This window comes from Coregonus clupeaformis, chromosome 20, assembly GCF_020615455.1.
Source record: "Coregonus clupeaformis isolate EN_2021a chromosome 20, ASM2061545v1, whole genome shotgun sequence".
Classification (NCBI taxonomy): Eukaryota; Metazoa; Chordata; class Actinopteri; order Salmoniformes; family Salmonidae; genus Coregonus; species Coregonus clupeaformis.
This window is the reverse complement of record NC_059211.1, coordinates 45,714,785-45,728,045: the sequence shown is the minus strand read 5'-3', so window position 1 is coordinate 45,728,045 and position 13,261 is coordinate 45,714,785. Positions and strand designations below refer to the sequence as shown.

Here is a 13,261-nt window from a genome sequence, read left to right as displayed (position 1 = left end):
GGGTCATGCATTACTCATAAAACATATTAAGAACTTTTGACTTAGAAACATAAAATACCGCCATACTGTAAAAAATAAGAACAATATTGTGATATGATATCTTGGCCATATCGCCCAGCCCTATTTGATGGTAGTGGTTCTTATTTTGGAGTGATTAACTGCACAGACTGTTTTAAGGTATGAATAGGCGAGCTCCATACTGTATTTAACTCAGGACTTGGGAGATGATGGATGGATAAAGGAGAGCCATGATGTTGCTGAGTGGAGAAACTGACATCCATCTGACACAGAAGATCACCTCTACCACCTCACTAAGGAGAGAGGAAGACCTGCCGGCTATGAAGCATCTCTAGAGCCTGTTTGTGTCCACATCTACAGTAGTATGCTTCCTATACCTGTGTTTTTGTACATGCTGTATTGTCAAATTCCATCTTATTATTGATTGAATAGAGCAGTTTCTGTAATGATTTGGAGGATTGTTTTGTAGGACTTCTTGTAGGACCATAAATCTCTTTGACCATGGTGGAGAGGTGAAAAAGCGCCCCATCATTGCCGGCAGAGAGAAAGATGAGCTTCCTGAATGGAACAAACGGTACTGTACTTATTCAATACAGATCACTCATGTATTCTGAGATCAGTTAATATAACATGTAAATGTTACGTTTAGCTAGTTAGTAATTTAATGTATTTCATCATGTCAGAGAGGGAACATTGACTGGAGGAGTTGATCATTTCTTAGAGCTTGGACTTGCCAGAACTCGCTTTATTCAGTGTTGATGTTCTCAGCTCCCAGTAGCTCTGCTTGCGCAGTGTGCACAGGCACATGAACATCTGTATGCTGACTTAATGTAATTCCCCAGGTTGTGTCTTGGTTCGTTCCACAAAATGACTGCCTTTAAGTAGAAATTGTGCACCAATGTTGACTTTTAAAAGCCTGTTATATTGAATGAAGTGCCCTTTAATATAGACCACATGAAGTCAGATTTATTTATTTTTAAATCTGATTTTGTATATGAATAAATACTTTTTGACATCCCTCTGTGATTTCTAGGTAGATTTTAACCCACTTAAACCCAAGATTTCTCAAAATGTTCACCATCATTGTAAAGCCCTAGTTATATTGCTGCTTTGAGAAAGTCATTTCTGAAGATTATTATTTATTTCATGTGATTAGTGATTCACATATGTCTGTCCCTCATTTTAAGGTCAACCATGTTATGTGAACTGAACTGTCGTTTTAATATGTCACAAGGGGAATTATGGCTGATTTAAGATGAAATCGTCAACCCTCTTACTTTATTTGGCACTTAATATAGTCATTATTTTTTATTTAATAACCTCTTGAGATGGGAGACCTTGTTTTTATAAAGATGAACATGTGCTCTTTATGACAGAATTTGATGAAATCTATATATATATATTTTTTTTTACCAAGTTACACTTCTCAAAAGGCACAGAATTGGTGGAACAACTCTCTTAGTGTACTCCCTGCAGCACTATGTCTCTGGCTGTGAAAGTCAGCTGTTTGGATGACCTAGCATGTCTAATTTGCACCAGCCAGATGAAAATATGTGGTTTATATCTTCAGGCACATCTTTGTGTTAACCTTTGCAGCTTATTCGTCACTACACCATATAACATGTAAAGTAGACTAAATCCTTTTTGTTCACATTTAAACTGGTGTATGTGCGCAGACACAGGTCCTCAACCCATTGTGTAAAATATCTATCCCACAGGGCCAGGGCCAGGACCTGGGCATTATGCTCTGCCACTGACCATGACTTCACCAAGTCAACCAGCCCTGCTGACTCCTCCCGCGGCAGGATAAGCAACAACTGTGAGTACTACAGAGGTCACGAAAGAGACCCCAAGCTTTAAACATGACATGCTACTCTATTCAAGAGTCCTAAATGGTCTATAGAAAACTACCCACTAGTAGTTGCTCACGAAAGGAAATATTGAATGTTGTAATGCCAATGTAAATCCACTAGGGGGATAACACAAATACCTGTCAAGCTGTGAACCAGGTTACAACAGTCCAGTATACCACTTATCAGCCAAATGTGACACTGTCCTTAGGATAGTGGCAAACTTACTACAGTATTGTATGTCAGTTAGTTATTCAATTGTTTCTCTTGTTTGTTTGTGTAGTGTACGGTGTTGACGCCAGTCCTAGGCCTCAGTATTACATTGATGTAAAAATCACCTGTTTCGGCAACACTGCATACTCCACACTGGGCAAAGAGAGAGGATAATCAAGTTCCCACCAACTTCAGGTAAATACACTTTTAATTCAGAGCTGTTTCATGTTTTAATGTGCCTATAACGTTGTAATACATAAAGTATGACCATGTATTTATTTGACGAAGGCCAAAAGCGTATTACTAGAGGACTGCAGTCTTAGGGTCCTATTTATTAGATATGTGAAAATGTTGATTTTCCTGATAGAGATGTTAATTACATAAGGACCTTGTTGAGTGTGCCAGTTAAGTTTATAAGCCACTTACAGCAGTAGGGCAACAAGATACAGCTGGATGTGACAGCTCAAGCCTTGCCTTCTGCTGTTGCAACTAAATTTCATGAACACACTAAACAAATATGCATGCTCTAAATTGACAATTAACCTATTGCATTCCACTTATGAATCTTGCTTGTTTTTATAAAGCCAAAGCTAAATGCAGCCGTTTCCACCAATAGGGCTTTTACAGACTCCTGGACTTAGGGGCATACAGCCCTGAGAATGCTCCTCCATGCAACAACCAGCGCAGACCCCCATCCTATACCATGTGCTCCTGCACTCGCTACCGTAGCATTGACTCAGCGTCTAACAAGTACTGTCTTCCTGCTCTAATGTCCCCCCAGGACCCCACCAAGCCAGCCAGTGCCAGCTACACCATCTCAGGGCACTGCAAGTCAGGGGGTCCCTCAGAGGACCTGTCCAAGACGCCAGGCTCTGGTAGATACAACAGTACGGATCAAAGTGTCTACTTCCCCAACAATGCCACTCTGAAGCCTGGCCCTGGAACTCGTAACCCTGAGAACGTGATTGTCCACAAGCCCCGGGCCCCAGCATTCTCTCTGGGCATCAGACACAGAGTTTGTCACCCCACTGGTGGTCAATGTAGCTGACTACACAACCATGTTCCTCTGTCATATGGGACTAGGCCTAACCAAGGTTGGATTCATCTGCAAAACAAACAACTTGATGAGGTGACAATCGAGAACCATTTCTACTGCCATGCTGGCTTATTATAAAATATGAAATGAAGGACATTTAGATACAGAAAAAGAACATATACAAACTTCCACACAGAAAGTAAAGAAATATATTGTATTTACGTACTGTCCAGCAACAGTGCTATTTAGAATGAACAGAAATGTGACTCTAGTCAGTCAAAATGTATACTGTCTGAGAAGAACATATATATATATATATACACACATAGAGGAAAGCAGACAAAAGAAAAACACAAAGTTATTTTCTGATTAGAATATTCAACGTTCAAGAAAAAAAAGAAAAAAACTACATCTGACCACTATGCTCATTAATACAACATATATTGACAAGTAAACATCAATAAAAGTGTAGCAACTGTTATTCAAGCTCGGTAAAGTCTCATGAGAGAAATTCCATCTTCATATTGTTGCCACTTATCAATCAAAGCAGAACTGCTCACCATCTGTTAGTGGGGCTGAGCGTTCTGCCTTCATCTCTCCTTGGGCTACCTCTATCATACCTCCAATATTTTGAGGAGGGAGTTTAAAAAAAACTGAAAATAAAGGGTCTATTCTATACACCAAAACACATGGAGAGATGTACATCTTGTTTAGTCAACCAAGACCACACAATTCAACTGAGGTGGTTTTCGGGGATGTGGAAGATGATTTCCACTCAATCCTTTGGAAGAGGTCTTCGGAAAAGCAATATATGCGGCTCTAGAAGTAAAACAAGTAAAGTTATTCAGTACTCACTTCAAGCTACCAGAGATAGATATTATTTTCAAACATGCAGATGGCATAACAATGGCTTTACGTCTGTAGGGATGTGATCACGACAACATAAGATTTGGGAAAAAAGGTAAATGGTTTGGGTCAGAGTCATGTAATAGGCAATACAATATGGCTTATACATTTCAATTATGTATTAAAGAGGATGTCAGAAAAGCAGGAATTCCTGATTAATCTTTTCATAAACAGTCATGAGAATACTTGTGACATAAGTAAACAAATTACATAAGTGATGTTGCTCGTATGAAACATCAGTCCTCACTATATATTAAAAGTCAGGCTGGTTAGGTCAATAGCTCACCTGGCTTGTGGATCATGTAGTGGATCCAGCCCTGGCTCTGCTGCACCCCCAGACCCCTCCATTCATCTTCTGTCATCAAATGAGAGGTGGGCACCAGCTTGGATAACTGTTTCGGGAGCATAACATGCCTGTGTAGGAAAGGGACATTGAATTCAACCAATTCATTTAGTTACTAGCCAAATAGAAAGGTCTCTGTGATTTACATGTAACTTTAGTACCAGTGCAGTCGGCGAAATAACTTTGGACATGTGGCAACACCAGCTGATATTATCAGTTAACGTTAACCAAGTCACCTAATAGTTACTCACTGCAAAATAAACACATGAATCCAGACTTCAATTAAAAGCCAACAAATATAAATTTGATAGCAGTAACTAAATATCATTATTACTATTTTAGCCAAATAAAGTATTATGGCTGTTTCTCGGCTAAAGCTAGCTATCAAGTTGGGTTGGCTAAAGCCAATGTTGGCTAGCTAGCTAATCAACCTGGGGGCTGTGTGCACTTGCATGCGCTAGCATATCAAGCAAGCATGTTAGCACCTACGCTAGCTACAACTTCAACCTACCTGTACTCGAATGCTTCATCTGTGTACTTGTCAGAGTAGTAAATTTCTTTCTTCGACATGTTTAATCAAACATAAATATATTACACAATCTTCCGGATTCGTTTTCGTATGTTCAGAGAGCTGTCAGTGTTAGTAAGTTTAGCTGGCTAGCTTGGAATGGGCGCAAGTTGTCATCTGCAGTGTATGGGCAAATTTTGAACTCAAACCGTCCCTCTCTTGGCCCGGATTGGCGAAGGCACGCGCGGACCAAAACGACATGCGCGGCGCCCCGCCCCCATCTTCTGACGTTGACAGCTGTAAATGGTGAGTTGTTTCTAAAAATGTTTCCTGTGAAATAATGATTTTTACTTTGGTTTGCTAATCGAAAGAATGAAACACTAGCCAAATAGTTATAGAAATAGAGTCAATGTCCATTTATCGTGCTTCTTTAGTCCTACAATCATGAATATTCAATCATAAATGTTGCTTAAGTAATCCTACTGTTTCCACTGATAACATCAGTCACACACTTTCATAAAGTGATAAGCACTTATTTTTGTGGTGTACATAATGTAGCTAGCTATCAGTGTTTGTTTTGAGTTGCTAAATAACATTGTTAAATGTCAAAGGAACCACATTGTTCCTGTGACCTTTGAGAGTTAGAGAGAGAGAGAGTGCTGGATAATCAAATACTGTAATTTTACTTGAATTTCATCACCTATACAATAATACTAATTTTAGATAGTATACATGCACATACACAGATATTGTCTTCTTTATAACTGCAATGTAGGAACTGTTTTAAACCTGGGCTGTTTTAAAAGTGGAGGATTTGTGACTTTAGAAACCCAGTTGTTTCCACAGGCCCCATGTGTGATAGTTTCCCTTGTGAATTAGTTACATAGAAACAGCCTGAGTTCCCAGAGAGTGTGTTTGCAAGTTGTAATCACATCTCTGGGCTCTGTAATGGTTGCTAATGAGACATAGTGCATGCACAGCCTGACTTATTCCATTGCTGATTGCAGTGGTACAGCACGCTGATATCCAGGTGAACATTAGCTCCTTGTATTGCATTGCAAACAAATTAGTTGCATTGCCAAACACACTGTAAGTGTTACAGATACAGATGTATTCAATTTGATCAGAAAAGGTTGTTCACTGTGTCTGCGGTGTGTATTAGAAGTCTACATTCACTTTTTTATTTAGATGTGTTATAAAGAAGCCTGTCTGGTCTGAAATGCTGCTGACTTTTTTGATAGCTTTATATTCTTCTGGTCATATATTGTGGAGCCGGTTTTCACTATCCTCCCACTTATCATAGAAGTGGTAGACCTAGTTAGTAGTATCGTCTGATGCTACTCTCCCTATTAGTCATCAGTCACATCCTACATATTGATGACATCTGGTTTGTCAGTAACGTCTCAATTCTCTTATGCCACAAACAAGCAAGTGATGTGATTGGTTGTCAAGGAGTTGGCATGTGTGTATGTGTTTTTGTGTGTGACTTGTGTTAACTGTGGCTTGTTGCCATTGCTGGAGCGAGTTTGTTCATTCGGTCTATGACTTGCAGAAGGGTCTTCTGCTCATAAAACCAGTATGCTCTCTCACATACTCTGAACTTCCTTTATTGCTTTTGATTTTGAGTTTTAGGTTTCTGGGTTATTGTTCAAGTCAAGGCATCTTCACTCTGCTCTCCAAATTTCTGAGATATAGGTGAGTCTATTGCTGCCTCTCAGAATTCCTATGTTTACTGCATGTACAGTGTATTGTATTTGTTTGCTATTTTATCTCTGAGTGTACATACTCTTTAAATCTAGTCCATTTGTAATTTTTGCCTTGCACAAGCAATTCTATGATGCGCTAAGCCTTTTCAACTTCCACCTCCGCAAATGCTGACCTTTGCAAATGAACCAAGCCGTTTATTGACATTTGTATGTGACCTTTTGAGTTGTAATCAAATGCTCCCTGTGTTGCTTTTTCAATTAGTATCATATTTGAACTATTTTGAACTATGTCTCCATGTCATGAGCAGTAACAAGACTATGCCCTCTGAGGAACTACTGCGGACTAAGGTGATATATTGTGGAGGAAAACAACATTTGTGTCTTTCATCTTAAAGTCTGGGTTGTTGGAGGAAGTCACCAGGTTGATTTGATGGCTTTATCCAATTTAAACTAAAATTAACTTGTTTTTACAGCGTATTACAGTATGAGAAGCTAGCCATGGAGTTCTGCCTTGGAGGAGTGGGTGTCATGCTTTAGTTGGTTGATTACCCTCTACTTAGATAATGGGTGATTCAGTTAATTATTTGGTCATCCATGTTAACATGCTCTCCTATCACGATTGGATACAAAACCTTAAAGCGTTAGCTGTTGTTTGTGTACGGTAGTGTAGGTCACTGTGGAATAATTGCATGAATACATATCTAACTAGGGCCATGCACAGTGTGTTGTGAGTCTGTTGGCCATTATAATTATTCTTGAAAAAGCCTGGTAATTCACATTTTTGACAGTTTAGATTAGGCCAACTGGCTTTCTAATTACAGTGCATTCAGAAAATATTCACACCCCTTGAATTTTTCCACATTTTGTTGTGCTACAGCCTGAATTTAAAGGTGATTAAATGTTGATTTTTTTTGTTACGGGCCTACACACAATACCCCATAATGTCAAAGTGGAAATATGTTTTTTCAAAATGGTTACAAATCAATTAAAAATGAAAAGCTAAAATGTCTTGAGTCAATAAGTATTCAACCCCTTTGTTATGACATGCCTAAATAAGTTCAGGAGTAAAAATGTGCCTAACAAGTCACATAATAAGTTGCATGGACTCACTCTGTCTGCAATAATAGTGTTTAACATTATTTTTGAATTACTACCTCATCTCTGTACCCCATGCACACATACAATTATCTGTAAAGTCCCTTAATCAAGCAGTGCATTTCAAACAGATTCAACCACAAAGACCAGGGATGTTTTCCAATGCCTCGCAAAGGTCACCTATTGGTAGATGGGTAAAAATAAAATAAGCAGACATTGAATATCCCTTTGAGCATGATTAAGTTATTAATTACACTTTGGATGGTGTATCAATACACCCAGTCACTACAAAGATACAGGCATCCTTTCAAACTCAGTTGCCGGAGAGGAAGGAAACCATGAGGCCAATGGTGACTTTAAAACAGTTACAGAGTTTAATGGCTGTTATGGAGAAAAGTGAGCATGGATCAACAACATTGTAGTTACTCCACAATACTAACCTAATTGACAGAGTGAAAAGAAGGAAGCCTGTACAGAATAAAAAAAATATTCCAAAACATGCATCCTGTTTGCAACAAGACACTAAAGTAATATTTAAAAAAATGTGGCAAAGCAATTCACTTTTTGTCCTGAATACAAAATGTTATGTTTGGGGCAAATCCAATACAACACATTACTGAGTACCACTCTTCATATTTTCAAGCATAGTGGTGGCTGCATCATGTTATGGGTATGCTTGTAATTGTTAAGGCCTGGGGAGTTTTACAGGATAAAAAAAAGAAACGGAATGGAGCTAAGCACAGGCAAAATCCTAGAGGAAAACCTGGTTTAGTCTGCTTTCCACCAGACACTGGGAGATGAATTCACCTTTCAGCAGGACAATAACCTAAAACACAACGCCAAACCTACACTGGAGTTGCTTACCAAGAAGTGGCGTTAGTTACAGTTTTTAATTAATTCTACTTGAAAATCTATTGCAAGCCTTGAAAATTGTTGTCTAGCAATGATCAACAACAAATTTGACAGAGCTTGATTAATTGTTTTAATAATGGGCAAATGTTGCACAATCCAGGTGTGGAAAGCTCTTAGAGACTTATCTAGAAAGACTCACAGCTGTGAATGAGATATTTCTGTATTTCATTTTCAATAAATGTGCAAACATTTCTTTGTCATTATGGGGTATTGTGTGTAGATGGGTAAGAAAAAACAAATATTTAATGCATTTTGACTTCAGGCTGTAACACAACAAAATGTGGAAAAGGTCAAGGGGTATGAATACTTTCTGAAGGCACTGTATCACTTGAGCTGAGTAGTGCAGTGTTCCAGAGTAGAATGGTTTCAGATTTAAATGATTATATTTCACTCTATTAATATTCTAAGTCCACTTCCTGTGTGTCTGATAATATGACCTTGGGTTTGATTATCTGCTGCGTGACAAAAAAAAATCCCAGAAAGGTGAGCAGAACAAATCCCTGCTTAACCCACTTTGTTGTGGCTTTCTGAGATGACTCTTCCCCTTCTATGGTATGCATTTCACTCTACTTTTGGATTATAATTTGATTTTAAGGCTTGTGTGAATGTCCTGCTTAATATAATGTTTGTGTCATCATCGCAAATCAACTGCATTATACAGTATATTATACATACAACAGTTCAACTTCAACCACTAAAACGGCTCTTTGGCTAGCTTTTGCTACAGCCTACAGTGCCTTGCAAAAGTATTCATCCCCCTTGTCGTTTTTCCTATTTTGTTGCATTACAACCTGTAATTAAATGGATTTCTATTTGGATTTCATGTAATGGACATACACAAAATAGTCCAAATTGGTGAAGTAAAATTAAAAAAATAACTTACTTCAAAAAATTCAAAAAAATTAATAACGGAAAAGTGGTGCGTGCATATTTATTCACCCCCTTTGCTATGAAGCCCCTAAATAAGATCTGGTGCAATCAATTACCTTCAGAAGTCACATAATTAGTTAAATAAAGTCCACCTGTGTGCAATCTGTCACATGATCTGTCACATGATCTCAGTATATATACACCTGTTCTGAAAGGCCCAAGAGTCTGCAACACCACTAAGCAAGGGGCACCACCAAGCAAGTGGCACCATGAAGACCAAGGAGCTCTCCAAACAGGTCAGTGACAAAGTTGTGGAGAAGTACAGATCAGGGTTATAAAAAAATATCCTAAACTTTTAACATCCCATGGAGCACCATTAAATCCATTATTAAAAAATGGAAAGAATATGGCACCACAACAAACCTGCCAAGAGAGGGCCGCCTACCAAAACTCACGGACCAGGCAAGGAGGGCATTAATCAGAGAGGCAACAAAGAGACCAAAGATAACCCTGAATGAGCTGCAAAGCTCCACAGCGGAGTATATGTCCATAGGACCACTTTAAGCCGTACACTCCACAGAGCTGGGTTTTACGGAAGAGTGGCCAGAAAAAAGGGTGAATAGTTATGCACGCTCAAGTTTTCTGTTTTTTTTTTGTCTTATTTCTTGTTTGTTTCACCCCCAAAAATATTTTGCATCTTCAAAGTGGTAGGCATGTTGTGTAAATCAAATGATACAAACTCCCCAAAAATCTATTTTAATTCCAGGTTGTAAGGCAACAAAATAGGAAAATGCCAAGTGTGGTGAATGCTTTCGCAAGCCACTGTATATCAATGAGAGTTAGCATTCTAGCTAACAACTGCTGCATTCAAAGTAGTTATTTTGCAAAGATCACAACCAAATATAATCTTAGCGACTGTTTAAGCAAGAATCAAAACATAATTGTAGCATATTATGAGAACCCCCAAAAGTTATTTTGTTTAGAAGTAATAAAAACGTAAATCTAAGCTATGTTGAATGGGCACGGATGGCGATGGCTTTCTTACTGCCGCCAAGAGTCACGCGCGTCTGTGATGAGGTCAGTGTGTCGTGTATTGGAAAAGGGTCTATATAGTCAATATGAATTGTTTTCATATTCTATAACTAAATTAAATTGATTAAATTTTACATATGCTAGTTAGAAAATACGTTATTTTCAGCTACTGTATTGTTGACAGGTGTACATTCATTATTGCTTTTTCCTTATTATTGACTAAGGTGCTGTGCCAAACCATTTGCAAAATTATTATTGCCTTCAGTAGTTATGGATGAAGTACAAACCTTTTTATTCTACACTACCGGTAGTGTATGTACTGTAGGTGGGTGGGGGGTAAACACCTACAAACAGAACACACAACGAAGGAGAGTACTTCCTGTTATTTGTTGCCTGTGACAGAGGATGCAGTTTGAACGCGATACTGGGGACATTGACGTCAACACCAAAGGGAAATTGCGTTATCTAATGTCACAGCTCCCCGTATTGCACAATACTAAGGAATGAGTTTCCCTTGAAGTGTGACTCTCACCTCAATCAAAACAAGAAAAGATAGTCAAAGAGTTTATGTTCCTCAGTCAAGTCCAGGCTCTCAGTCATCATCATCCCACTATGGAACCAGAAGTGTCAAGAGCAGAGAGATAGGACATTTCAGATATAATGGGCTTTTCTCAAATGTTTTACATCTCTACAACCACTGATAATTCATTGCATTTTGTCAAAGTCACAGCTGCTTTGTCGTAATTCACTGGCAGCACAATTCAGTCCCATAAATGTGAAATATTGATGTTAATGTATAGTACCTAAAATATTATGTGTATTGACTCTCTTCACTAAATCATTAATTGATGATGTAATGTAAATGTTAAAAATGGCCGCAGGCATGCATGCTTTGCTTTTGCAGCAATTGCCTACGGTATGTCTTATGGTGGGAAAAAGCGCTGTATTTCTGTCATTGCCACATGCGGGGACAATATAATGTGTAAATAGTGTTTGTGCTCTGCATGTAGATGCTGACTGTGTGAACGACTGAACGTGCGTGTGTGTGCATGCGTGTGTGTGTATGCGTGTGTGTGCGCTAGGAGGGAGGCTCAGGCAGATGTGTGTTAGCTAATGCTGTCTGAGAGCAGCTGGGCAGGGCGAATAGACGAGCAATAACACAATGACATCACCCAGAGTGTGTGTGTGTGAGAGAGAGAGAGAGAGAGAGAGAGAGGGAGAGAGAGAAGGCTGAAGCAGGCCAGCTCAGATGCAGAGAGGCTGGAGAGTGAATTGAGCCTGTGGGAGAGGACCATACAGCACTCACACAACAGGGGATACAGGATATAGATTTCTTCCCTCTCTACCATTGCACCTCTCCCCCTCCCCCTTTCCCCTTCCCCTCATCCTCTGTCAGCCCCTCTCAGCCTCTGCTTCAGGCTGCTCCTCCGGGCATGCTACTTAAGCCAAAGTATGGCCGCTTTCGCAACGACTCTGTGACCTCCTCCGACGACCTGATGCAGAGCTTAGCCATGAGCGGCAAAGTGGTGGCCACCCCGGTGGTCCTCTCCTCCGCCCCCAGCCTGCCACTGCCCTCCCTGCCTCCTCTGGAGTCCATCCCCCGGTCCTCTTCCGCAGCCCCTGCTCTGGCCGACTCCCCCTGCCTGGACGGGGAGCAGGACGCCACCACCACTTTCTGCATGCTCATCCCCAGGATGCCTCAGTGGAAGTTCTCCAACTCGCTGCTCAGCAGGAGCCCCTCCAACTCCAGCTCCAGCTCCACCAAGGACTCGGGCAAGGCTGCAGCCCCCTCATCACAGGGCTCGCACGGCCCCAGTGGCGCTTCTGCCCCCAATGGTCCCGTGGCCAGTCTGGCCGCTGTCTTTAACTCCTGTGACCCTGTGTGTGTCAACTCCTGTTCCCTACAGGCCATCAGCAGGCAGAGATCTGCAGCGGGCTCAGCCAGTCCAGGTGGCCACGGCACAGGGGCTGCAGAGGGCACAGGGAGCCCCGGGGGCCACAGCGGATCCAGGACGGGGATGAACCGCAGGACAAGGGTGGAGGGCATGTGGCTGGGAGGGGAGGACTTCAACCAGAAGGGCAGCTTCATCCACAAGCCCTCCCAGGGCTGGCTGCACCCAGACAAGAAGATCACAGGCTCTGGGGCTTCCTACATAGTCAGGGTGAGTCACCATGCATGCAGCCCTTCTACAGCTTTTTGCATTACCCAAGTGTTGTTATCGTTCAGCATACATTTGAGCATTTCTGCATTGCATTTTTTAAGGGTAATCTTCCATGCAGTTAAATACTGTATCCGTCAGGGATAATTTGACAGCCTGTTGATGGTTTCCACCCAGAGTCCATGTTATGTTGTTCACAAACAAACCTGTAGAATAGTGAATCATTGAAAACCCCTCTGTAAAGCTTAAATAAGACAAAACTGTCAGAAGATATCCTGTTTGCAATTAACATTTGGGACGTCTCATTCCTTAGGAATAATATCAATGTTAAGATGATTAACCACCCTGCGGGTGTCTCTTGGATACAATGGGACATTAGAATGTCAGGCAGTGTGTTATGCACCCAATGTGTCGAGGCTGAGGAGGAATACATTATTTAATCCAGATAGATGGCTCTCTCTGCTTTGTGTGATGTGGTGTGGTGGGGAGACTGCGTCAGCCTACAGGCTTCAGGCTTTAGGGTGGGTGGTAGGGAGGGAGGAAATTAACAGAATGGAATCGTAAACAGAACACATATTGCATGTGGTGAATCAGAGATACGTGGATGTGTGTG

The 13,261-nt window shown here is 40.6% G+C and overlaps 2 protein-coding genes and 1 pseudogene across 5 annotated transcripts in view; 2 read left to right on the top strand and 1 right to left on the bottom strand.

Annotated features, from left to right (window-relative positions):
* Nucleotides 1-1,498: 1,498 nt before the first annotated feature.
* LOC121532912 lies at nt 1,499-3,223 on the top strand (annotated as a pseudogene).
* A 94-nt stretch (nt 3,224-3,317) lies between these two features.
* LOC121532709 (cyclin-dependent kinases regulatory subunit 1) lies at nt 3,318-5,091 on the bottom strand. Its single transcript, XM_041838492.2, has 3 exons — nt 4,878-5,091; nt 4,310-4,437; nt 3,318-3,936 (listed from the first exon to the last, which is right to left on the bottom strand). Exons 1-3 carry the CDS (start codon nt 4,934-4,936, stop codon nt 3,893-3,895), a joined length of 231 nt encoding a protein of 76 aa, XP_041694426.1. The 5' UTR covers nt 4,937-5,091; the 3' UTR covers nt 3,318-3,892.
* A 1,219-nt stretch (nt 5,092-6,310) lies between these two features.
* Nucleotides 6,311-13,261, top strand: part of LOC121533510 (SHC-transforming protein 2) — a 32,966-nt gene continuing 26,015 nt past the window's right edge. For 2 of the 4 annotated variants that reach the window (XM_041839513.2, XM_045205521.1), the window contains exon 1: nt 10,348-12,651. In XM_041839513.2, the coding sequence (XP_041695447.1) occupies nt 11,923-12,651 (729 nt within the window). In that variant the 5' untranslated portion in view covers nt 10,348-11,922. Of the gene's footprint in view, nt 6,570-6,888; nt 6,929-10,347; nt 12,652-13,261 lie in introns of those variants that run through there. The other 2 variants (XM_041839512.2, XM_041839514.2) reach the window with 2 other exon arrangements.

Excerpts from the sequence above, each read along its gene's own strand:
- LOC121532709 (XM_041838492.2), bottom strand. The coding sequence starts at position 4,936 with ATGTCGAAGAAAGAAATTTACTACTCTGACAAGTACACAGATGAAGCA. Across the intron at positions 4,438-4,877 it reads GATGAAGCATTCGAGTACAG|GCATGTTATGCTCCCGAAAC; the intron begins GTAGGTTGAAGT and ends TTTCCTACACAG. Across the intron at positions 3,937-4,309 it reads CTACATGATCCACAAGCCAG|AGCCGCATATATTGCTTTTC; the intron begins GTGAGCTATTGA and ends TTTTACTTCTAG.